Source organism: Manis javanica, chromosome 6 (genome assembly GCF_040802235.1).
Source record: "Manis javanica isolate MJ-LG chromosome 6, MJ_LKY, whole genome shotgun sequence".
Lineage (NCBI taxonomy): Eukaryota > Metazoa > Chordata > Mammalia > Pholidota > Manidae > Manis > Manis javanica.
This window is the reverse complement of record NC_133161.1, coordinates 32,775,233-32,801,392: the sequence shown is the minus strand read 5'-3', so window position 1 is coordinate 32,801,392 and position 26,160 is coordinate 32,775,233. Positions and strand designations below refer to the sequence as shown.

At 35.3% G+C, this 26,160-nt stretch overlaps 1 protein-coding gene across 7 annotated transcripts in view; it reads right to left on the bottom strand.

The window, feature by feature from the left end:
- Nucleotides 1-26,160, bottom strand: part of TFEC (transcription factor EC) — a 629,038-nt gene that overhangs the window by 7,735 nt on the left and 595,143 nt on the right. For all 7 annotated transcript variants that reach the window (XM_073238555.1, XM_073238556.1, XM_073238557.1 and 4 more), the window contains 3 exons: nt 14,766-14,880; nt 12,774-12,830; nt 9,104-9,179 (listed from right to left, as the gene is read on the bottom strand). In XM_073238555.1, the coding sequence (XP_073094656.1) occupies nt 9,104-9,179; nt 12,774-12,830; nt 14,766-14,880 (248 nt within the window). The remainder of the gene's footprint in view (nt 1-9,103; nt 9,180-12,773; nt 12,831-14,765; nt 14,881-26,160) is intronic.

Sequence of the window (26,160 nt, the reverse complement as noted above, 5' to 3'; positions counted from 1 at the left end):
TAAGTTACATGGAGAACAGTACAAGGGCAGTCTTCACAGAAACTTTTGGTTTTGATCATGCATTATGAACTATAAACAATCAGTTCAAATATGAATATTTGTTTGATTTTTATACTTGATTTATATGTGAATACCACATTTCTCTATTATTATTATTTTTAATAAAATGCTGAAGTGGTAGGTAGATGTAAGATAAAGGTAGAGAACATAGTTTAGTGTTGTAAGAGAACAAATGTAGATGATCAGGTGTGTGCCTGTAGACTATGTATTAATCCAAGCTAGACAAGGGCAATAAAACATCCACGGATGCAGGAGATTTCTCTCAGAACAGGGGGGGAGAGGTTCTAAGTTTTACCTCTGTTGATCCCCAATTTCTCTCCTGATGGCCCCCCTGCGACTGTGCCTGTCTTAGGTTGTTCCTCTCTTGAGGAATCTTACCCGTCTCTGGCTAACCAGTCATCTTCCGGGGCCATACAGGGAAATGTAAACTTGGTAAGTGAGAGAGAAGCCTTATTGCTTGAAAAGGTTAGTTTTTTGCTTCTTTGCATATTTATGCCCTGTGGCTTCTATGCCTAGCATTTGTCTTGAGGTATCTTTACCACTTGGAAGAACTGTGATACACGGTAAATTCGATATGAGGCATGAATTCTATTTAGGGGATGTAATTAGGAAGGAAGAAGAAAAGCTATAGAAGTAGCAGGTGGAAGAAAAGATGGGAAGATTGATTATTTCTTTGACATATCTTCTTGTAGAGTAACATAAGCATGTATATGTTTTAAACTACTAATTAAATTGCACACACACATTAACATAATAGGAGTACAGTTACATAACCAAAGCATACCTATAATTACCAGCCATCTCCAGTGAAACCAAGAAAACCAGTTAGGCACCATAGGCATTTGTGAAAACTTATCTATGGTATGGTGGATATTGTCCAACTGAACTTGAACAGTCTGAGAGAAATCAGACAAATTAAAACAACCCATTCCTGGGGACTGTTCACATCCCATATGTTCTTTTAACAGTAGATTGTCTGTAGTTGTAAGATTTTGGAGCGCTACAATTTGCACTTCTCCTAATTCTTGGTTGAGTTCCAACAGTATAGATCCAGTCAAATTTGTTGTTTTGCTGTATGCACAGGCCAGCTTAGATATCTCCTTCTTCATTCCCATGGCAAGTCCAGGAACAGGTGGGATGAGTGCATCTACACCTGGAGCAGCGCGTGGATCTTTGTTGGGGTTTTTGGATGATCATCTTCTGGCATGAGTCTTCCCGAGAATGCTGATGTTGGAAGTTCTTTTTCATATCGTATCTTAGTTCATTTTTGGGGTAGCAAATTAGGCTTTAATCCTCTGTATAAACACAAACAGACCCTTTGCCTACACTTTTATATGCCCTTTATACCATTGTGTAGAACTCATTGGAGGTCACCACACAGGAACTGCTTTTTTTTTATTTGTTATCATTAATCTACACTTACATGATGAATATTATGTTTACTAGGCTCTCCCCTATACCAGGTCCCCCCTATAAACCCCTTTACAGTCACTGTCCATCAGCATAGCAAAATGTTGTAGAATCACTACTTGTCTTCTCTGTGTTGCACAGCCCTCCCCTTTCTCCCACCCCCCAGTGCATGCTAATCTTAATACCCCCTTTCTTCTTCCCCCGCCCTTATCCCTCCCTACCCTCCCATTCTCCCCAGTCTTTTTCCCTTTGGTAACTGTTAGTCCATTCTTGGGTTCTGTGATTCTGCTGCTGTTTTGTTCCTTCAGGTTTTCCTTTGTTCTTATACTCCACAGAGGAGTGAAATCATTTGGTATTTCTCTTTCTCTGCTTGGCTTATTTCGCTGAGCATAATACCCTCCAGCTCCATCCATGTTGCTGCAAATGGTAGGATTTGCCTTTTTCTTATGGTTGAGTAGTATTCCATTGTGTATATGTACCACATCTTCTTTATCCATTCATCTATCGATGGACATTTAGGTTGCTTCCAATTCTTGGCTATTGTAAATAGTGCTGCGATAAACATAGGGGTGCATCTGTCTTTCTCAAACTTGATTGCTGCGTTCTTAGGGTAAATTCCTAGGAGTGAAATTCCTAGGTCAAATGGTAAGTCTGTTTTGAGCATTTTGATGTACCTCCATACTGCTTTCCACAATGGTTGAACTAATTTACATTCCCACCAGCAGTGTAGGAGGGTTCCCCTTTCTCCACAGCCTCGCCAACATTTGTTGTTTTTTGTCTTTTGGATGGCAGCCATCCTTACTGGTGTGAGGTGATACCTCATTGTGGTTTTAATTTGCATTTCTCTGATAATTAGCGATTTGGAGCATCTTTTCATGTGTCTGTTGGCCATCTGTATTTCTTTTTTAGAGAACTGTCTGTTCCGGTCTGCTGCCCATTTTGTAATTAGGTTATTTGTTTTTTGTTTGTTGAGGCGTGTGAGCTCTTTATATATTCTGGATGTCAAGCCTTTATCAGATCTGTCATTTACGAATATATTCTCCCATACTGTAGGGTTCCTTTTTGTTCTATTGATGGTGTCTTTTGCTGTACAGAAGCTTTTCAGCTTAATATAGTCCCACTTGTTCATTTTTGCTGTTGTTTTCCTTGCCCGGGGAGATATGTTCAAGAAGAGGTCACTCATGTTTATGTCTAAGAGGTTTTTGCCTATGTTTTTTTCTAAGAGTTTTATGGTTTCATGACTTACATTAAGGTCTATGATCCATTTTGAGTTTACTTTTGTATATGGGGTTGGCAATGGTCCAGTTTCATTCTCCTACATGTAGCTGTCCAGTTTTGCCAGCACCATCTGTTGAAGAGACTGTCATTTCGCCATTGTATGTCCATGGCTCCTTTATCAAATATTAATTGACCGTATATGTCTGGGTTAATGTCTGGATTCTCTAGTCTGCTCCATTGGTCTGTAGCTCTGTTCTTGTGCCAGTACCAAATTGTCTTGATTACTATGGCTTTATAGTAGAGCTTGAAGTTGGGGAGTGAGATCCCCCCTACTTTATTCTTCTTTCTCAGGATTGCTTTGGCTATTCGGGGTCTTTGGTGTTTCCATATGAATTTTTGAATTATTTATTCCAGTTCATTGAAGAATGTTGCTGGTAGTTTCATAGGGATTGCATCAAATCTGTACATTGCTTTGGGCAGGGTGGCCATTTTGACGATATTAATTCTTCCTAGCCATGAGCATGGGATGTTTCCATCTGTTAGTGTCCCCTTTAATTTCTCTTAAGAGTGACTTGTAGCTTTCAGAGTATAAGTCTTTCACTTCTTTGGTTAGGTTTATTCCTAGGTATTTTTTTTTGATGCAATTGTGAATGAGTTGTTTTCCTGATTTCTCTTTCTGTTGGTTCATTGTTAGTGTATAGGAAAGCCACAGATTTCTGTGTGCTGATTTTGTATCTTGCAACTTTGCTGTATTCCGATATCAGTTCTAGTAGATTTGGGGTGGAGTCTTTAGGGTTTTTTTATGTATAGTATCATATCATCTGCAAATAGTGACAGTTTAACTTCTTCTTTACCAATCTGGATTCCTTGTATTTCTTTGTTTTGTCTGATTGCCGTGGCTAGGACCTCCAGTACCATGTTAAATAACAGTGGGGAGAGTGGTCATCCCTGTCTAGATCCCCATCTCAGAGCAAAAGCTTTCAGCTTCTCGCTGTTCAGTATGATGTTGGCTGTGGGTTTATCATAGATGGCCTTCATTATGTTGAGGTACTTGCCCTCTATTCCCATTTTGCTGAGAGTTTTTATCATGAATGGATGTTGAAATTTGTCAGATGCTTTTTCAGCATCTATGGAGATGATCATGTGGTTTTTGTCTTTCTTTTTGTTGATGTGGTGGATGATGTTGATGGACTTTCGAATGTTGTACCATCCTTCATCCCTGGGATGAATCCCACTTGTTCATGGTGTATGATCCTTTTGATGTATTTTTGAATTCGGTTTGCTAATATTTTGTTGAGTATTTTTGCATCTACGTTCATCAGGGATATTGGTATGTAGTTTTCTTTTTTGGTGGGGTCTTTGTCTGGTTTTTGTATTAGGGTGATGTTAGGTTCATAGAATGAGTTTGGGACTATCCCCTCCTCTTCTATTTTTTGGAAAACTTTAAGGAGAATGGGTATTATGTCTTCCCTGTATGTCTGATAAAATTCCGAGGTGAATCCATCTGGCCCGGGGGTTTTGTTCTTTGGTAGTTTTTTGATTACCGCTTCAATTTTGTTGCTGCTAATTGGTCTGTTTAGATTTTCTGTTTCTTTCTGGGTCAGTCTTGGAAGGTTGTATTTTTCTAGGAAGTTGTCCATTTCTCCTAGGTTTCCCAGCTTGTTAGCATATAGGTTTTCATAGTACTCTCTAATAATTGTTTGTATTTCTGTGGGGTCCGTTATGATTTTTCCTTCCTCATTTCTGATACTGTTGATGTGTGTTGACTCTCTTTTCCTCTTAATAAGTCTGGCTAGAGGCTTATCTATTTTGCTTATTTTCTCAAAGAACCAGCTCTTGGTTTCATTGATTTTTGCTATTGTTTTATTCTTCTCAATTTTATTTATTTCTTCTCTGATCTTTATTATGCCCTCCTTCTGCTGACCTTAGGCCTCACTTGTTCTTCTTTTTCCAATTTCGATAACTGTGACATTAGACCATTCATTTGGGTTTGTTCTTCCTTTTTTAAATATGCCTGGATTGCTATATACTTTCCTCTTAAGACTGCTTTTGCTGTGTTCCACAGTAGTTGGGGCTTAGTGTTGTTGTTGTTGTTTGTTTCCATATATTGCTGGATCTCCATTTTGACTTGGTCATTGATCCATTGATTATTTAGGAGCGTGTTGTTAAGCCTCCATGTGTTTGTGAGCCTTTTTGCTTTCTTTGTACAGTTTATTTCTAGTTTTATGCCTTTGTGGTCTGAAAAGTTGGTTGGTAGGATTTCAATCTTTTGGAATTTACTGAGGCTCTTTTTGTGGCCTAGTATGTGGTCTCTTCTGGAGAATGTTCCATGTGCACTTGAGAAGAATGCGTATCCTGTTGCTTTTGGATGTAGAGTTCTGTAGATGTCTATTAGGTCCATCTATTCTAGTGTGTTGTTCAGTGCTTCTGTGTCCTTACTTATTTTCTGTCTGGTGGATCTGTCCTTTGAAGTGAGTGTTGTGTTGAAGTCTCCTAGAATGAATGCATAGCATTCTACTTCCTCCTTTAGTTCTATTAGTATTTGTTTCAGGTATGTTGGTGCTCCTGTATTGGGTGCATATTTATTTATAATGGTTATATCCTCTTGTTGGACTGAGCCCTTTATCATTATGTAATGTCCTTCTTTGTCTTTTGTTACTTTCTTTATTTTGAAGTCTGTTTTGTCTGATACCAGAATTGCAACACCTGCTTTCTTCTCTCTGTTGTTTGCATGAAATATCTTTTTCCATCCCTTGACTTTAAGTCTGTGCATGTCTTTGGGTTTGAGGTGAGTCTCTTGTAAGCAGCATATGGATGGATCTTGCTTTTTTATCCATTCTATTACTTTGCGTCTTTTGATGGGTGCATTCAGTCCATTTACATTTAGGGTGATTATTGAGAGGTATGAACTTATTGCCATTGCAGGCTTTAAGTTTGTGGTCACCAAAGGTTCAGGGTTAGCTTCTTTACTATCTTACTGTCTAACTTAACTTGCTTGTTTAGCTATTATAAACGCAGTCTGATGATTCTTTATTTCTCTCCCTTCTTATTCCTCCTCCTCCCTTCTTCATATGTTGGGTGTTTTGTTCTGTGCTCTTTTTAGGAGTGCTCCCATCTAGAGCAGTCCCTGTAGGATGCCCTGTAGAGGTAGTTTGTGGGAGGCAAATTCCCTCAACTTTTGCTTGTCTGGGAATTGTTTAATCCCTCCCTCATATTTAAATGATATTCGTGCTGGATACAGTAGTCTTGGTTCGAGGCCCTTCTGTTTCATTGCATTAAGTATATCATGCCATTCTCTTCTGGCCTGTAGGGTTTCTGTTGAGAAGTCTGATGATAGCCTGATGGGTTTTCCTTTGTAGGTAACCTTTTTTTTCTCTGTGGCTGCCTGTAATACTTTGTCCTTGTCTGATCTTTGCCATTTTAATTATTATATGTCTTGGTGTTGTCCTCCTTGGATCCCTTGTCATGGAAGTTCTGTGTACCTCTGTGGTCTGAAAGGCCATTTCTTCCCCTAGTTTGGGGAAGTTTTCGGCAATTATTTCTTCAAAGACACTTTCTATCCCTTTTTCTCTCTCTTCTTCTTCTGGTACCCCTATAATGCGGATATTGTTCCCTTTCGATTGGTCACTCAGCTCTCTTAGAATTCTTTCATTCCTAGAGAACCTTTTATCTCTCTCTGCATCAGCTTCTCTGCGTTCCTGTTCTCTGTTTTCTAGTCCATTAATGGTCTCTTGCATCTCATCCATTCTGTTTTGAAGTCCTTCCAGAGCTTGTTTTATTTCTGTATTCTCCTTCCTTAGTTCTTGCATATTTCTCTGCAAGTCCATCAGCATGGTTATGACTTTTGTTTTGAATTCTATTTCAGGAAGACTGGTTAAATCTATCTCCCCAGGCTCCTTCTCAGGGGAAGATGTAGCAGATGCCGAAGCTGTCTGGGGTAGTCATGTCTGGATCATATTTTTTTTGCCTTTTCATGTTAACATGTGCTATTGACTGTCAGCTGGGAGGGCCAAACTTATCACTTGCTACTGGCCTTTCTTTAATGGGACAACTGCGACCCCTAGTGGCTTGTGTTGGGTAATTGCGTGTAGACAGGGTCTTTGTGTCTTGCCTGGCTGAAATGGAGGAATCTCCCTTTCTGTGTGCGTGGTCTGCCTTAAGTTGTTTCTCTGCTTTCGCAGCGCCCGGAGGGATAATGTACTGGGGGGCTGTTTGGCTGTTTACCTCCATGAGGGGTCTCAGAGCTGTTACCCAGGGGGTTAGTGTGCCCAGTTTTCCCTGTAATTTCCAGCCACTGGGCTGTGACATTTGTTGTTTCCGTCCAGCTGTTATGTCCCTGTCCCTTTAAGACTTTCAAAAAGCACTCACTTTTCTTTGTCACAGGGGCATCAGCTTCGGAACCCACTCAGAGGTCTTGCTGCCCTATTTCCCTAGTTTCCATTCCTCCACACATGCACTGTGTCTGTGCTCTGGTGCGGGTGGCTGGGCTGGGTGTTTAGCAGTCCTGGGCTCCCTCTCCCTCCCGCCACGAGCTGGGGGGAGGTGTGCTCAGGTCCTGCTGGGCCGGGGCTTATATCTTACCCCTTTCACCAGGCGCTGGGCTCTCGCACGTGTGGATGTAGTCTGGCTGTTGTCCTGTGTCTTCTGGTCTCTCTTTTAGGATTAGTTGTATTTGTTGTATTTTCAAAAATATATATGTTTTTGGGAGGAGATTCCCACTGTCCTACTCATGCCGCCATGTTGGCTCCCTAAAAACCCAATCTTATAGGCTCATTTATCTGCTTATAACCGTGCCCTGGGATTGTGGGTTAGTTCTATCAGTTACAAGAGAAGCTCTTTTAACTGAATTTTACCTAATCACTTTCAGGATTAATTAATTCCCTTTGTGACATCCACTGTGACATAACAAAGTAGGCAATAGAGGTCAGAGGCTACCTTCTGATACACCTAGGTACTTCTGATACCCTTGTGGTAACATGTACTTATTGAGAGGTGATAAAATTAATGTCCATTGTTATAATGATAATATAATTAAATTATAAGTACATTAACTAATTATATATGAATGCAAAAAAAAGAAGGCATTTATAGAAAGTTACTGTTTTTAAGAAAATTATATTAAAAGTTTTGGAAAAATTGAAAATATTAATAAAGGTAAGTTGATACAATTATATTGTAAAAATTTGGTGTAAACATTTAAAAAATCTCTCCATACTTAGGTTGTCTAAGTGTTTGTTTTATTTTAAAGAAATTGAAATAGAGTCATTGTTTGTGTTTTTATGTATTTTTGTGTGTGTATAGTTTATATATATATATATATACAAAGAAAAATTGAAAACATACGCAAACAAAGAGGCTTGGCCTTACATCAAATGTTTGTTGAGTAAGTGCGATTTATATTTTAAGTCTTAAAAAGAAAGTCCTACCAGAAAAATGGGTATTCTCTTCTTCTGCTAATAGACAGTTGAGTGCTGAGAGACTTTAAAGGATTTGAAGTAATTGGCAGGGCCTCCAGTAAGACAGCTTCTCAGACTCTCTGACCAGTGTTCTTTCTTCCATTCTACTCCAGATACCTTTTCTACTTAATACACCCTATGAGGATAAATATTACAATCTGTTCTACTAAAAATTATTGATCGAGTGAATTGGCACATGTGGATTTAAGGAAAGAGTATTTCTAAATTTCATAAATAATACTTTATGAAACATTATTGTTTCTGAATAATGGATAATTGCCAGTACTTGGAGAAGCCAGTTCTCAGTTTGAATGAAACATTTTTAAAGTCATTATTAATGCTAGAGATCATGAGTTCATGTTTTTGGAGAAACATGCAGCATTCTAACTTGATACTTTGATTAATCAACTACTCCTTGAAATTTACAACCTCACTCATCTTGTTTAATTGGCTTCATGTCCATGACCCTGAAATCTGGCTGCAAATTTAATTATTATAACCAATTATTGGTTGGCCTCAATTAGCATGATTTTACAATTTCATTTTTTACTTACATGTCTCCAGAATTTTGGAGCCTCTGAAAATCCAACAATTCAATTTTCATGTACACATAAAATCTTACACTGGAAGAATTTCTATAACCACAAATTGAGTATCCCAGTGTCATAGACAACACTTGATACTACCACTAAATCTGCCAATATTGAAAAAGAGTTCTATGAACTGAGAAGAAAGACTTACTTCCTATAGCTCAAAAAGGCAAGTGTTAGAAACAACAGTGATGCTTCATAACTATCAGTCTTGAATAGATATTTAAATATGAGACCAGCAGTAGCCTTATCTTTACCATGACTGCTTAGTTTCCTAGTCATTTGTTCTCCCCTCTCCCTCTTCCCTCTCATGCATTTTTGGGGGTACAGAAACCATAACATTATTATAGAAATGACTGTTGAACTCACGGATCATTAGACTTGGGAATAAGAGTGCCAAGCTCCTTGATTCGGTAATTAATATTATACCTTCTTCTTCTTTCAACTATTAAAAATGAAATATTATTGATTATTCTCATTAAAGCACAATTCACTTTTGGTCAGCTGTAAACTTTCTTAATGATCTTTAAAAGACAATGAGCAAAAAAACTTCTGTTTAGTTAAAACAGTGTGTTTTGAAAATAAATGAAAAGTTCTAGTACATTTTATTCTAAAAGCAATAATAACATTAAAATTATCATTCTATTATTCATAACATTTTAAAAACATTCTTTCTCAAAAACACTTTTTTTTATTCTTTGAAATGTTATACTTATACTGAAATATATAATATATATATATTTATCCTATTTGATCATTATTTCACACATATGCATTTTGTCAGTCCATCAGTATTACAATCTTCTGAGGTCAGCACCATGCTTTACTCTTCTCATATACTCTCCTGGAAGCCTACACAAAATTTGGTACATAGTAGGTGTGTGTGCCTTGGGGGCAGGGACCATTTCTTCCTCATTTTTGTATCCCCAGAGGGTTTGGCATATAGGAGGTGCTAAATAAATATATGTTGATTAGACCGTAAATATTTCTTTCTAATTTAAAAATGTTCAATAACATACAGAGCAGTGTTTTTCAAATTGTGGTGTGCATCAGACATACCTACAGGGATTGTTAAGATGGATTTATGCCCCATACCTAAAGATTCTGATTTTAGTAGGTCTGATTTGGGACCCAAGAATTTGCATTTCTAACAAGTTCCCTGGTGATGCTGATACTTTGTCTAGAGCCCACACTTTGAGAACTGCCACTACAGGTTCTCATTCAGGGGCTTCTGCTTGCATCAACATGCACTCATTGTTCATGGAAATTCTGTGCATCTAGCAAATGTTCAAAAATGTCAGATACACAAGTAAGCAGAGTTTCCTGTATTGACCCTTATCTAAGAGCAGTCTTGCAGAGTATAGTCCATTTTCCTTGTATCAAGAACCACATCATATAATAATACTTTCTTTTCAATATATAGCATTTTTAAAGCTTTCCAGAGAAATCAAGGAAGAAAAAAAGTCTTGAAGAAGCTGATCACATATAAAAAAATTTGGAAAAATACCTAAATAATTCATGCTTGAAAGTCAAGATCTGCTACTGAAAATAAGTCATGAAAGAATATCACTTGTCTTGGGGAACCTCTCAAAGCAATTTACCACAAATGGATTTGACCTTCAGGAATAATACATTGACATTCCTCTAAAATTTGAATATAATTGATTCCTGAGTGAGTTTATTTTCCCTCTTTATCAATCTTATTTTTCCCCTGTGTATGTGATTAAAAAGACAGTGATACTACATTTAAAAAAACTGAAAAGAAAATAAACAAAGGTAAAGCTGATAGAAATACATATATATTTTACAGTGAGAATTTATTAATCATTCTGTGTTCAGACATACTCATTCCTCTATTATAAAACAGACTTTTAAATACAAGATGAAGAACAGCTATGAAGGATGTTCAGTTTTATCTCAAAATAGGGGGCTGATTTAGTCCTATAATATTCCTCCAAAATCTATTATTTAAATGAACCTTATGTAAAATATCAGAAGTTCCTACTCTACTCAGATTGTGCTTGATAAATTTTTTAATGGCTAACTATAATGAGGACTTTGGTTCCTCAATGTTCTCATATCTAGTACAAGTGATTCATAAAGAAGTCAAGTTTTAAGAAATTTCTAAGTTATTTCATTCCATGTACAGTTTCACTCTTCATGAAGTTTTTTATATGTTCATTTATTTCTGTCCTCAGATCCTAGGCAAGGAGGCCCCTGTCCTGGACCCCTTACTTTAGAGGAGCTGCTTTTGCTTTCTCCCCACTGAACAAGGCAGCCATAGACCCACGGGGACCCCTTTTAAACTATACTCTGGGCAATTTGCACCAAGAATGTTCTCCCAAATTTCCTGAGCCCACTTTAAGACACTGTGCAGGCCACTTCCCAGACGCATCCTCCTGAGGGGGGCCATGACACCAGTGTGCTCACCCACAGGCCCAAGAAGTGGGCAATGGATAGATGTTTACAGAGCTGCATACAGAGCTCGAATGTATAGGATGAGGTGCTCACACTCATGTCTGAGGTCACTGGCAGCACCCATGGGAACTGGGGGTGGGGAGAGAAATGAGATGGGCTGCTGGCTGAGGGCTAGCATTGCCCCACCCTGACATTCCCACTGAACTGAGGAACTGAGAATTCTAGGTTCACACTTTGCCTTTCAGCCTTTAGGAAGGATAGAGCATACTTAATGGTTCAAATATAACTCATGCTAGAAAGGCTAAATTAAACAGTACAATTTAAAGAGTCAGACACCTGGTTAAGTGGGTCTTCATTTGTCCTCTTGCCATGGTTCTCATAAATTTTAGGGGTTGTCCTAGATCATTATATTTAATATATGATATCAATTTTTCAACATTGATATCTCCAAAGAGCAAGATCACTCAGTAAGGGGATCCCTCAGTAAGGGGACTTTGATAATGGACATACCAGGCACCTGTCATATTTTACATTAAATGACCTGTTGTTTAAACTGCAGATGCAGAGAGAAGGAGCAAGGAGAGTGACAGCAGGATTAAAACTAAGAGAGGAGACCATAGTTCTTTGAAGGTTTAATTCTATCAACAATTAGTTCTTCCTACTCAAACTCTGTCCTATAAGCTGGACCCAAGCTTATCTGCTCTACCACTAAGGGCTTTGGAATCAGATCATTTCCCTCTCCACGACTACCCTGAGGACTGTCACAACCACGTGTCAGCTCTTTCCTCAAGGTCACATGGTCCACAAACTGAGCACCCTGTGACTAGGCAGGTATACTCTGAACAGACAAATGCAGTTTGCACAGGTATGTGTAGAATCACTTTCAGTTAATCACATATATGGAAATTCCTGGTTTGTATTAGAGCTTTAAAGTTCTTATTTTATTTTATTCTTGTCTCATTTTTTGATTTGGCTGCTGGAAATGAAAGGCTTCACACTCAATCAGTCAAGCTCACTGGAGACAGTTAAGCACTTGAGACATGACCAAACACCACCAAACAACATTACGGCTCAGCTGATTCTCCATCACGTGTGACCCATTATCAGAGTGAAGCTGACCCCCGAAGGCATCAGAGACATACTTTTGCAGAAGTGGAATCCAACAGGATAATACAAGCAATATCTTTCAGATAACTTATCATTAGCAAGGGAGGAGCAGATTGCACAGAAAGACAAGACCTGGAAATACGTTTAGTGCTACTTATATGGTATTTCCTAAAGTCACTTTGATCTTTTTAAACCTCTGAGGCAATGAGTCACAACAGAGTTTAAATGTAACTCAACCCACTCAGTTCTGTCACATGTAGTCTTCTTGAGAGAAAGAGTATGTGTCATTAAGGAGAGAATTTGAGATGTTTTACTTTGTAAAAATGTATCACATTTCTGAAGGTTAATGTTTAAATTTCCTAAGATAGCTCAACTAGTGAGCATGTACTATTCATTTCGGTCATCTGACCTCAAAATACTTATGGAGGGACAATAAAAAAACACACAATTTAAGCTCCATGTATTTCCTTTTGCATTAGTTAAATTTATTTGGAAAAAAGGAAAATATACTCACTGAGGTTGTGGTTGTCTTTTTTTTGTCTTTCTTTTGCCAAAGCTCGAGTATCAGTTTCTGATCAAAAGGAAGATAATTGAAACAGTACTTAGTTCTACTTTACAGCACCTGCATTCAACATAACTTAGAAATACTAGATGAAGGTACAAATAATATTTTATGCAAATATTTAGAAATCTGGAGCAGAGTATTCTTTTAGTAAAAGGCAATGGCAAACCCTTTAGGCTTTGATAGGTAAAGCTTGGATTTGTATTCTGGCTCTCCATTTAATAACCTCGTGATCTACTATTTTCTGTGCCTCAGCCTCCTCATCTGTAAAATTGGTATAATTAATATAATATCTACCTAATAATCACTGTGATGGTTACAAGAAGTACAGTGCACAGCAAATATTAAACTTTCAATTATCATTATAATTTTCAGAATTTTAAGATTATTCAAAATTATTCCAATCTAAACTTTAATGACCTACATGTTTCATAAATAATTATGATTTCTACAATCCAGGAGTTGGAACTAATTACATTTCTCAGATATTCCTATCAAGCAACTCCAGACTTCCTGTAAATGACCCTCTGTGTGCCACATGGTTGTGAGCATTTGTGCCTGTCAGCCTCCAGCACAGCCCACAATGATTCTCACTCGTGATACTCACACCCTTGGTAGTTATGCCCACATTGAATAGGGATGACCTGTGAAAACTATACAATATTGTGGAAATGACTAGTGTGGCTTCCAAGACTAGGTCATAAAAGATAATACAGTTGCCCTTTGGTGTCTCTTGGTGACAACAGCAGCTGTCAGCTCTTTGGAGAGGTCCACGTGTAAAGAACCATGGCTGCTTGCCAGCTAGCAGCACGACCCTGCAGGACCTACATATGCCATCCTCCTGCTTGGGAGTGCATCCTCCTGTCCTTCAGGTGTCCAATGTCTGTATATCTGGCCAATATCTTGATGCAACCTAATGAGAAACTCTAAGCCAGAACCCATTTTCTAAGACACCCCTACATTTTTTCCCCACAGAGATTGTATGAGATAATAAATATAACAAATGTTTATCACTTCAGGTTGTTAAGTTTTTTTGTTTCTTTTTAACACAGCAATAGATACTGTAGTGTTGCTTGAATTATTCTAGTTTTTAAAGTAATATAGGAATATATTTGTTTATTTAAAACTGTATTCATTACTTGCAGTTTAAATATTTTGAATGCATAGACAGTTTTTAGTTATTGATTAGACTCCAAGGTTGGATAAATTGCATGTACTAAAAATGTTAATATTAACTGTGTAAAAATTGCTAAAGACCAATGTTGCAGAAATGTCAACAGAATTTAATTTTGTTCTTAAGGAGGACCACTGAACTTATAAGTCAGGAAATCCTTATTTTCATCTACTTCTGCCTCTACTCAGCTGTATGACTTTGGGAAAATAACTCCTCAGACACTTCATTTCCTCATCTATATACTGGAGGAACTTGACAGTGTCCCTATAATTCCTTTGAATTGTAACTGCTCTGAAATGTACTAGTGAAAATTGAGGAGTGTTTACACCCTTGAGAAAGTTAAATGTGTCTATCACAAAATTCATAAAGCAAGCTAAAAATGGGAAAATATAATTAGTTGTCTTACATCAAATTCTACATACAAAAAATATTAGATTTCCCTAATTGGTTATTTTGTGACCATGTTAATAATTATATTTTTTCAATATCAAAATGAGGAACTTAGCTGAGTTGTCATATATATATGGGTAGAGCATCTGTGTATATTTTCTTAGTTCCCAAAATAATAAATCAATTCAGGTGAACTGTAAGTTACATTAACTTACTGTTTAGGTGTCATAGGAAAAAAAAAAGGATTCACTCTCTAAATGTCTCACATTTTAACTATTCGGATAATATTTTTAAAATTCTATTTACCTTATTAATATGTATTGCTCATAACTTATGTAGTTGATAGAAACAAAAGGATAAAATTATGAAAGCAACATTACCTGTAATTTCTCTTTTCATTGGTAGGCTACTTGGACAGGAAGCACTTGTAAGGCCCATATTAACTGGTGAAATTCCCTGCTCACCACCATACACATTCAGAATACTTCCGGATAACTTTTGAGGAAAAAGGAAGAATCAATCAAACCTTTTGTGGACATTGATACATTAGTTGTATATTTTAAATTTACCACTTCAGTAATAATAACTTGTAGTATATATAGCATTTTAATTTTAAACAAGGGTGAGTATGCATTGACTTTTTAAAATCATACGGGATGCTTGTGAATATATTAAAATGGTTTTTTTTGTATTTAAGCAAAAAGAGAAATTAACTCATTACAAAGAAAAAATCTGGTTAATTTTTACAGTTATAGGGGTTTGATCTAGCACATTACCTGGTTATAAATTTTAAAAGGTTAAAAATGTCATTTGAACAAAAATCAATATATGTATTTGCAAAGCAGGAAAGTTCATTGCATATCATAAATGAGGTATGATGGGTGAACATTTTGGAAGATTTCTTAGTACCAACTGTGCTACTAGCAACTCACAGTCAAGAGGTGGTTTACACTGTTAATTAAGTGAGAAACTTTCTTTCCTTCCTTGAAGGCATACTTTTCTCAATGTACATTTAATGTTCTAGATTATTATAAATATCCCAGCTGGTAACCAAAAGTAGTCTTAAACTACTTTTGCCTCTAGTGAATATAGGGTAAATCTAATTATAGCAACACTGCAATTCTGCTTGAGAAGTTTTCAGAAAAGCTGAAGTACTTTATACACAATTCAAAATTGTACCAATTTATTATTTAAAATGTGTTTATTGATTTGATCTCCCAAGAAAATTAAATTTAAATAATATTCATAATTGAAGTAATATTTATTCTAGAACAAGCCACATTTAAAATGTAGGATTTGAACATTTAAGATATTTCCATTCTAAGCATCTTTATTTCATTTCTTGGCAATAAACCAAGAGCTAAATAAGTAGTAACTTCTTTTCTTAAGTACTAGAAAAATATAAGTAATTACACAAACCTATGCCCAAATTACTACAGAGACTTTAAGTCCTTATTCCAACTTTTTGCAAAACTCTGACTCAAACTGAGGGAACTTTTTTGATACTTAAAAAATCAACTGGAAATAAATGTGAAGAAAGGACATATTAAGACTAAAATTAATTTCTGGCATATAATCAATTAAGCCATATGTAATAAATATTGGATATTTCTGAGGGAACAAAGCTTTGAAAACACAATGGAAATCAGGCCAATATACAAGTGTATGTGGATATCAATAAAGATCATATAGAATGCATATGCTATTCTGATGTGTATTTTCATATGTTGCTTCTTTTAATTATTTACTCTATCTGGACTCCTTATTTTTATTTCTAGTAAACCCTTTGTTTTAAAATGTTTTTTTTACTTTACAGAATTTGGAAGCGAGCTACTCAAGTCAGGTATTTATTTTCTCATCTAAAAAATTAAGACAAATTAGATCAAACTGGATGGATGATGAGTGTTAGTATCAGAATAATAAAATAAGGAAGAGATCCTAAATGTAGATATTTCCCTAATGTGTGAGTCATTTAGTAATATTTGTAAAAGTAAAAAGTTTCCAAGCTCTTTTTTTAAAAAACCCTATTGGTTATAATCTAAGGCTCCACCAACCTGAATTGTACTTTCCACTGTGCCTCTAATAGACATAATGCACGTGCTAAACAAAAGACAGAAAGCGAGGGGGAAGGAAGGAGAAAGGTACTAGGGACGAAGGGCACTTCTCTCTGAAGAGCTTGGATTCAGATGCATTTCAGTGCAGCAGTGGCAAATTGCAGAAATGTTTAAGAAAAGGAGCTATATCACATATACATTACAACAATAAAGTGATAACTTCCTATCTATAGCATTTCACTAGGTCCATATTACCTGGTCAGACCATATTCATTGCATTTTTTTCCTTAGAAAGGAGCTGAAATTCTGATAATGAATCTAATCCCATTTAACTGTAGGTATATTACATCTTCTCCTTGGTTATTGTCTAATTTATGCCCTAAAGCACAATGATTAATATCCTATTTAATTTTATGCTGTAGGTACTACTCTATTTCATGTAATGGCTAATCACTTTTTGAATATCATTAGACAACTGGTTTCAATTTCAAAGTAGGTAATACACTTCATGTAATCTAAAGTGTCTTTTCTCCATTAAAATATATGAGTACAGTGTTAGTGAAAATTCAAAGATTACATACACATCTGAAAGGGCTTACAAAACAAATTATATTTACTTTTCTCAAAGGTATAAGTTACTTAGGTAATAAAGTCTAAGTGTTAAATTTATTTGTGGATTAGGCACCAGGAGAGATATTTTTTGAAGAAATATTCATTATTCTGGTAAAAAAAAATGATCACTTTTTCAGTAAAACAAAACCTCTGACATGACACTAAGGGAACCTATTAGTACTAACAACAAACTTACAAATTTTAAAGACATATACTAATTTATTATAAAATCTTTTCAATAAGGTAGAACACACATCTCAAAACAATACTTCTTTCTGGTAAAAAACATGAACTCCTGATCTCAGAAGTTGCTTTGAGGTAAGGAAGGACTGACAATGGTTCCTGATGTCTAAAATTCTCCACTCTAGATTTTATTCATTTCCTCACTACTGAGATCATAGAGACTGAAATAGACTGGGATCTAACCTTCTCACACATATACTGCTTTTCACAATAGCCAATATTCCTGGAAGAAAACAAGCTCACAGGTCAAAATATCAAAAAATTTGGGCAAAGTGATTATTTTAAAAGTAAAACAACAGGACATATTAGGAATGACATCAAAAGTAGAAATAAAAATATAAAAATAAAAGATCAAATGAAACCAAATTTCTTAATGTAACCTAATGTACATTCTAAAAGCAATAATGGAAGACATTTGTGCTAATTTATAATACAATGTTATAAGTAGACATAAGAATTGCCAAAGTGATTAAGCAGATATAGGAAATATGAAAATATAATACTTGATAAAAAGAAAATTAGAATGGAAAAATAGCATAATGAATACATGAGAAAGGAAAAAGAAATTAGTAAATTATAAAACCAATAAATCGCTCAGGAGGATGAAGATATGGACCAAGAAATAGAACATATGAAAGAAAATCTAATCAGTAAAGAAGGATTATTAGAACTAGAAGACAGATATTAGGAGTCCCAGAGAGAGAGAAAAATAAAATTAGAAGAAAGAAAATATCTTAAGAAATAATGGAGATACAGCTGAGAATTAACATTAAGTAAAAGAATTAAGGTCTTCATTTCATCTTAATTTATCACTATTTTATTTTGATTTAAAAACCAAAGGGCCAAAGAAGGGAGGAAAAACCTATACACACTGTGGTGAAATGTAAGAATATGCAATGACAAGGAGAAAAATCTAAAAGCCTAAAGAGCAAAAGAGAAGATTATGTCCAAAGAAACAAGATTTTTCAATAACAAAATTGGGTGAAAGAAGGAAGCATATTTTTTAAATGTTGAAAGAAAAAAAACACAAAAACATAGAATTTTATATCCAGCCTAAATGTCATTCACATATGAAGCCATGATTTAAATATTCTTAGAGGGATAAAAAACTTAAGAATGTTTACCCACAAAAGACTGACATTTAAGACAGTTTTGGATAAAGTATCTAAATGAAAGGAGAATTAAAGGATATTCTTCAAAAATATGAAATAAAAATGATTAAATATCTTAGCAAAGTGATTGTGGTCTGAAAAAGATGAGGGGAACCATGGTCAAAGATAAAATGAAATATATAACTATATAACTCAGTATTAAAGTTTAGATAATATCAGTATGATTGGGGTGGAATAATAAGCAAACCAAAGGATATGAAAGTACAAAAAAAAAGTACTAAGGAGAAACATTTTAAAATATGGGATGTCTTTAAATAATAAATTAAGATGAGAAAAACAGGTGAAAATATATCAGTAATAAAAATATATCAATAATAATAATCAACTATTTTATTCTGTAGCTTACACGAACACATCTACATGGGAAAAGGTTGAAAATTAAAGATAGAGAAAAGATATACCCAGAAAATGATAGCCTTAGGAAAACTTATGTAGCTATATTACTATCAAAGAAAATAGGTTTCAAAATTAGAAAAAGTATCAGGGATAGAGACAGTCACTCTAGAATAATAGAGTTAAATTTTCCAAAAAAGGCATAGCAATTGTAAGCATGCATGTATCTAATAAAATGACATCAACATACATGAAACAAAATGTTTTGAACTACAAGGAGAAATTAATAAATTCACCAGTGTAGTGGAAGTTCATATATATAGATTCAGAAAAACAATCAAAATGATATGAATCTAAAAGAATATAAACATATTAATTTTCCATAATCAAATTGGGTTTCCCATAAATATGCTTTATGATGTTAAAAGATAAAAAGAAATCTATGATCATATATATAGATTTGGAAAAACAGACAAAATTCAATAGTAATAATAATATGAGAAAAATAGATAAAATTTTGAAGTTTGATAAATTAAATATTATTCTTAAGAAGCTAGAATAATAACTAAATAAGGTCAAAGAAAGAATAGCAGATAATAAAACAAGAGCATAAATCAGTGAAAAATAACAACATAAAAAGTACATTCATGGCAAGTTTTTTTTTAATTAACAAGAATGACATAATTCTGGAAAGACTGGTTGAAAAGAATAAAGAACAAATAAATGATATTTTAAGTGAAAGGAGGCTAATTATATAATACAAGGTGAGATTTAAAAGATAAGTTTTTGCCCCTACACTCAGAAACACACAAAACAAGGATGCCTGCTTTCACCCTTGTATTCAAGCACAGGACTGGAAATTCTAGACAAAACGATACAGCAAGAAAAAGAAACAGAAGCTATCCAAATTGGAAAAGAATAAGTAAAATGATCTTTGTTCACAGATGTTATCTTATTTTTAGAAAACCTTGAGACTATATATACACACACACACACACACACACACAGTATGATAGAGCTAATAAATTAATTCAGCAAAATTGCAGGATACAAAATCAACATGCAAAAGTCAGTTCCATCTTTGTAAACTAACAGAGCAATGTAAAAAGGTAATTGAGAAACCAATTCCATTTATAAGAACATCAAAAAGAAAAAAATACTTAGTAATAAATTTACCCAAAGAGGCAAAATACTTCTATCCACATAAAAAAGAATGAAGTTGGATCCCTATCTTAAATGATACACAAAAATTAACTTAAAATGAATCAAAGACCAAGTATAAGAACTAAAACTATGAATCTCCTAGAAAAAAAATACTAGGGGAAAATCTTCATGATGTTGAATTTGGTCATGATTTTTTTGGATATAATACCAAAATCACAGGCTACCAAAAAAAAAAAAAGATCAATTGGACATCATCAAAATTTAGAACTTTGTACATAAGACGATGGACACTATCAATAGATTGAAGACAACCCATATAATGGGAAAAACTACTTGAAAATCATATAACTAAGAGATTAATATCCAGACTATATTTAGAAAAACTCCTACCACTCAACAACAAAACAATGCAATTAGAAAATGGGCAAATGACTTGAATAGACATTTCTCTACAGAAGATACACAAATAGCCAATAAGTGCCTGAAAAAATGTTCAACATCACTAGTCATCAGAGAAACATAAATCAAGACCACAGTGAGATACCACTTCACACTCATTAAGAACTATGTCATCTTATCCTAATTTTTACAAACATTTTCAGACAATAGAGACAAGAGAAAATATGTCCTAATTTGTTGACACTGAAGCCATACAAAAATATAATAAGAAAATTAGACGTTCATTTCATTCATGATTATAAATCTTAAGCAAAATATTCTTAATGATATGAATCTAAACAAGTTAATTTTCCATAATCAAATTGGGTTTCCCATAAATATGCTTTATGATGTTAAAAGAGAAAAAGAAATCTATGATCATATATATAGATTCAGAAAAACAGACAAAATTCTATCCCTTTTATGACAAAACTCTTAGTTTTTGAGATGATAATTTTCCATGCCTTAGTAAATATAGCTTTGTCTATATTTAAAATCTGCTACTCTAGAGAAAATAAAATCTAGGTCTAAAATTATTGAATAAACTATCCAAGTAAATTATGAAAATGCTCATGCATAAATTTATTCTTCTCAGGCCAAATAAAGAACAATATAAATAATCTGACCTGAATTCCACCTATGTGTTTTTCTGACTGCTTTTCTTTCTTTGCCCCCCATATACTATGTCTGATCCATCACCCCATTATGACTTTTTTCTTCTAAGTTATTTACCAGTTTAAATTTCTTCTATTCTCATATCTCAGGATCCTCAGGGCCCTAAGCCTAAATTATAACTCTCCAATAATAACAAATAACAGTATCTTAAGTAATCTTTTTAACAACTATGAGGTGAATATCATAATTCTTACTTTAAATATAAAATGATTAAAACTCTGAAAAATTAAGTAATTATCTCTAGATCATACAGTTGTATAAATGGAGGGCTTGGGATTTAAACCCAGGTCTGCCTGGCACAAAGGGATTCTTACTACCTACCTATTATGGAAAGGTCCTTGCCTTAACACCTTTATTGGAAAGAAGTGTTTTGAATAATCAAAAAAGTTGGAAGTTTGGGACTATATTTCTCTTGCTTCTATTCTTTCTCATTGTATTATCTGCCCCTAAAGCATCCTCACCCCTTCACGAAACATCAAAAACCAACCTACTGTCAAAGGCTCAACTTTAGATCCAAACCCGGTCCAACTTTCTCCCTCAGCGCAGCTTGATTTATTTTTCTCTTCACCAAAACACTATAGAACGAATAACCTCAGCCATAGATTTAATAATTTAATTTATAATTATTGCTTTACCCCTCTTTATTTCACTCAGCAAGAGAGAGGCATCACAGTATTACACTTACCATGTCCCTGAAAATTCATTATCTAAAATCCTGGAAATTTCCTGGAGATATGTGTGTATGTTATATATGTATGTGTGTAGCATGTATGTGATATATCATCTCCCAGATAATCTCATTTTATATTTACAAAAATATTTTCCAAAAAAAGGAAAATTTTACATACATATGGTTTCATATTATATTACCAGATAATTTTTCAGTATAAAGACTTAAAGTGAAAAGAACCCTAAGCCCTTATATATATGTGTGTATGTGTGATATCTATATTATCTCTATCATCTTTTATCACATATTTATTGTGAGTTTCACAGGAAACTGGGGACACTTTTGAGTTGTTTGGATCTTCTGTTTTGCTTTTCTGTGAAAATATTCCATATGAACTTAAAATGTTAAAAGTGAACATGAGACTTTAGATAGAATAATCATAGACACAAAAGGAAGATAAAAATCAGGCATAAAGAGGGAGCACTGTAGGAGAGCACATGCCCCACACTGCATGCCCACAGGAAAACTGGCATTTAAAAGATTATTTTCTTTCCTCTGGAGTATTTATTCATTTAAATGTAGTAAACTAGGTTTTTCCAGCTTTAAAACACACATCATTGATATCTCTCTTACTTCTATTTTATTTGCTAAAGCAGGGCTATCAGGTTTGAATGACAAACATTGAACAGGGAAGTCCCACTGAGTTATTATTATTATTTTATTGATATTTTTGTTCTATTGTGAGTGAATAAAAGCAATATGCTAGGCAGGCAAGAGCGATCCTTGTCCTGGGCCAGCTGGCTTATAACTCAAATAGAAAAGCTAAAATATAAAATAGAGAAAGGTAACTTATAAATACGTCTGCATCATACACTTTATATGCATATGATCTGTTTAAGACTAAATTAAATAAAAACAATTACTTTAAGCAGTGCAACAAATAATTAGTGGAACCCTCACTTTTTGATTAAAAAGTCACAGTAAAACATACTCTAATAACTTTTTTTACTAGACTATAATATTTTTTACTGTATTCAGAGCACTAAAAACTACCTTGTAAGAAAACAAGATTGTCAGTAGAGCAAATTACATATTACACATTTCAAAGCTCAATTACTACCTACCTTATTTTATTGACTATTAGTGTATAAAGTTTCAATTCAATATTTAAGGTGGTTCCATCTGCAAACACTGAAAGAATTCCAAAATGCACTTGCTCACCAGTTTTAACTTTGAAGTGTCTATAACCACAGTAGAATGGTTTTCTCTTTCTACTGCATCATTTTCTTTTCCTTAAACCAGCAGACAGTAAGTGGGAGAGCTGTGCAGAAACTTATGCTCTAAGGTGAACTTTGCTTCTTCCTTGGACTTTAAGACTAATCTGGTCTAGATTGTGATTGACAAAAGCTTGCTTGTTGATGTTATTCAGTCCTTTCAAGTTCCAACCAAGCGCAGGGGGTTGTTAATATTTACTCAGTCTTCGTCTCTGGAATGGTCTTGAACTATAACAGTTTACTGAGATTGCCAAATGGCACCAGCATTTACAGACACTTGATTGAAAAATACCTATAAATGATGAAAGAAATGAGTTACTATGCACAACCACATCTCTGAGAGGAAGGGGTGATGTGAAGACCAGGGAGTGGGCATTATAAGGAAACAGATCTTAAACTCAGAGGCCAAGCAATCATTCAGATGGAGTGTGGCATAGGATCAGATCAGTCTTGTCCCTTCACATTCTGATTCCACAGTTGCAAGAAAGAGCTTCTCTTTAAGCCTGCTGGTGCAGCAGAGTGGGTACGGGGCTGCATTCACTGTCAAACAAGATTCAAACCTCTACCCGGCCATTCACTAACTCTATGAACTTGAGCGAGTTATCGAACTTCTTTAAGCCTTTTCCTCTATAAAATGATAGGTAATACTAGTTTCTGTCTCACAGGTTTGTTGAGGTGATGATATGCAATTTTTCCGTAAAAAGTTTTGTTTAGCCTTTTTATCAGCTGCTCTACTAAAACACTTTTCTAGGCTACCACCGTCTCACTTGAACTTCAGAAACAGACTCCGCCTAACTTCCCCGCCACTTCTTGACTTCTTGGCCCCCGGCAGCTGTTCTTTGCACAGCAGGCAGAATGACCTTCACAAAGCAAAAATCAGATCCTGTTTCTCCTTGCTTAACATTCTGTTAACTTCCTGAAATCCTCAGAATATAATCCAGACCCTTTAACCACAGTCAGCACTTCCTTTAATTTTAGGCTCTGGCCTCAACAGCCTTCTTCCTGCCTCTCGAAGGCGACATGCACATTATCATCTTAAGATCATTGAACTTCCTTTTTTTGGCTTAAAATACTCCTGTCCCAGATCTTTGCATGGCTGCCTCTTCATGCTTCAGGCCTTCAGTCCATACCACCCTGCCAAAGAGGCCCTCCACAACCATCCTAGGTAAAAGAGCCCCCACCATCACTCCTTAAACCAGTCTTACTTCAATTCCCTCTGACACTTATGATTTGAGTAACAAAAATTACTTACTATTTTATGTACCTATGTATTGTGTGCTCTCACCCCTAGAATGTAAATTCCTCGACAATAGTAATTTTATCTCTCATGTTCACCACTGTGTCCCTGCAACCTAGAATATGACCTGCTTATTATTTTATTCTTGGCACCCAGTACAGGTGCTCAGCAAATGCATGTTAAATAAATATTCTAAAATTCACACAAACTGTTGGAAAAATTGTTTCCATTATACATCATTATTTAGGAATTTTTGAATGGGAAAAGGCAGTGGCAACAAAGATAACAATAAGAGCAGCTACTATGCCTCACAAATGACAAGGATTGTACTAAACACTTTTTATGAAAAAATTGCATATCATCACCACAACAAACCTGTGAGACAGCGACTAGTATATCACAGACAGAGACTAGCAGCTGAAAAAAGGCTGAGATTCAGGAAATCTTGGATACTGGTTAGAAGGGCATATTGATAGATATAGAGGTGCAGGAGTAAGAGAAAGAAGAAAAAAGAACTAATTTTTGTGTGTGTAAGTCGGGGGAGGGGGTTCAATATAAACCCAAGGCAGATTTGAGTGAGGGAACAAACACTTGTTTTCAGTCATATTAAGTCTGAGATGTCTGTTAGAAGCACAAAAGATGTCACATAAGCAGTAAGATATATGAGTCTAGCATATAGGGAGGAGATCTAGGCTGGAGATGAGTTGCAATCATCTATAGTAGGTATAGATACATGAGAAGGAGGGCTGAAGTCTGAGCCTTAGGACACTGTAGCACTTACACATCTCTTAGAGGAGAAAAAATCAGCAAGGTGGGTAAAAATAGAAAATATGGTGCCACAGAATCCCAGATAGTACTTCAAGAAAGAGGGAGTGGCCAAAATGACAAAAGCTACTGAGAAGCCACATGAGGTGAGAATGGAGAATTTACTGTTGGCTTCTGCACTGGCTGAGTTTATGAGCTCTTTTAAAATTGTGAGGACAGTAGCTCAATTGGAGGGTAGAAAATGGGAGGTGAGGAAATGGAGGCAGGGTGAAAATGGAAGCAGTGAGTGTTTTTGAGAGAAAGTGAATCATGAAATGCCATGGCAGCTGGAGAGAAAATGTGTTCAAAGAGTATTGCTCAGTTTGGTTTTATGTTTAGGGAGTGTTTTCAAAGACCAGTGTAATGCTGATATTTATAATCCAATAGGTCATAATAGACTGATAACAGAGGAGAAGGAGTTGCTATTATAGAAGGAGAATCCTTGAGAAGGTGAGAATAAGTGGGACCCAGGACACAATGGTGGGCAGGCTTGAGGTTATGAGCAGGGACAATTATTCTAATAGAAGAGATGGCAGAAAAAATTAAAACAGGTGGTTTAGTGAAATTGGTAACACAAAGGTAGTAAGATCTAATCTGACTTCATGTATCTGCTTTCTGAAACAGGTTATGAAAGAAATCAGCTGAAAAATGGAGAATGGACAGTGAATCGTGGAGTTTTGAGGAGAGAAGATAAAAAAAATTGTCTCAATTAATGGGAAGTGTACTGTCTGGTAGTGGTGAAAACGCTCTGTGAAATTTCGGTGACTTCTGAGGAGAGTACTATGAGCAATGTGGTGCCCAGGTTAAGATGTAGGGGAAGATGAGAGCTAAATTTTATCAGGGTTGGGATTCTGCCGGGAGGGTAGAATGAAGGAAGACTGGGGACATGTTAAGAGTGTTTGCCAGATAATTGGTTAGAGTGCTTGACCAAGAACTCTAGCAGGTTAAGGAAGAAATCTTTAAAATGTCTGAGTGGGAAGTAGTAACAATTGAAAATAGCCACAGAGTCATTTGCTTTAGAGTCTCCACAAGCTTGAGCCGTTGGGGAAGTAAGACCACTAGAGAAGGTGGGCTGAAAAAACAGAATGCAATGGTTAAA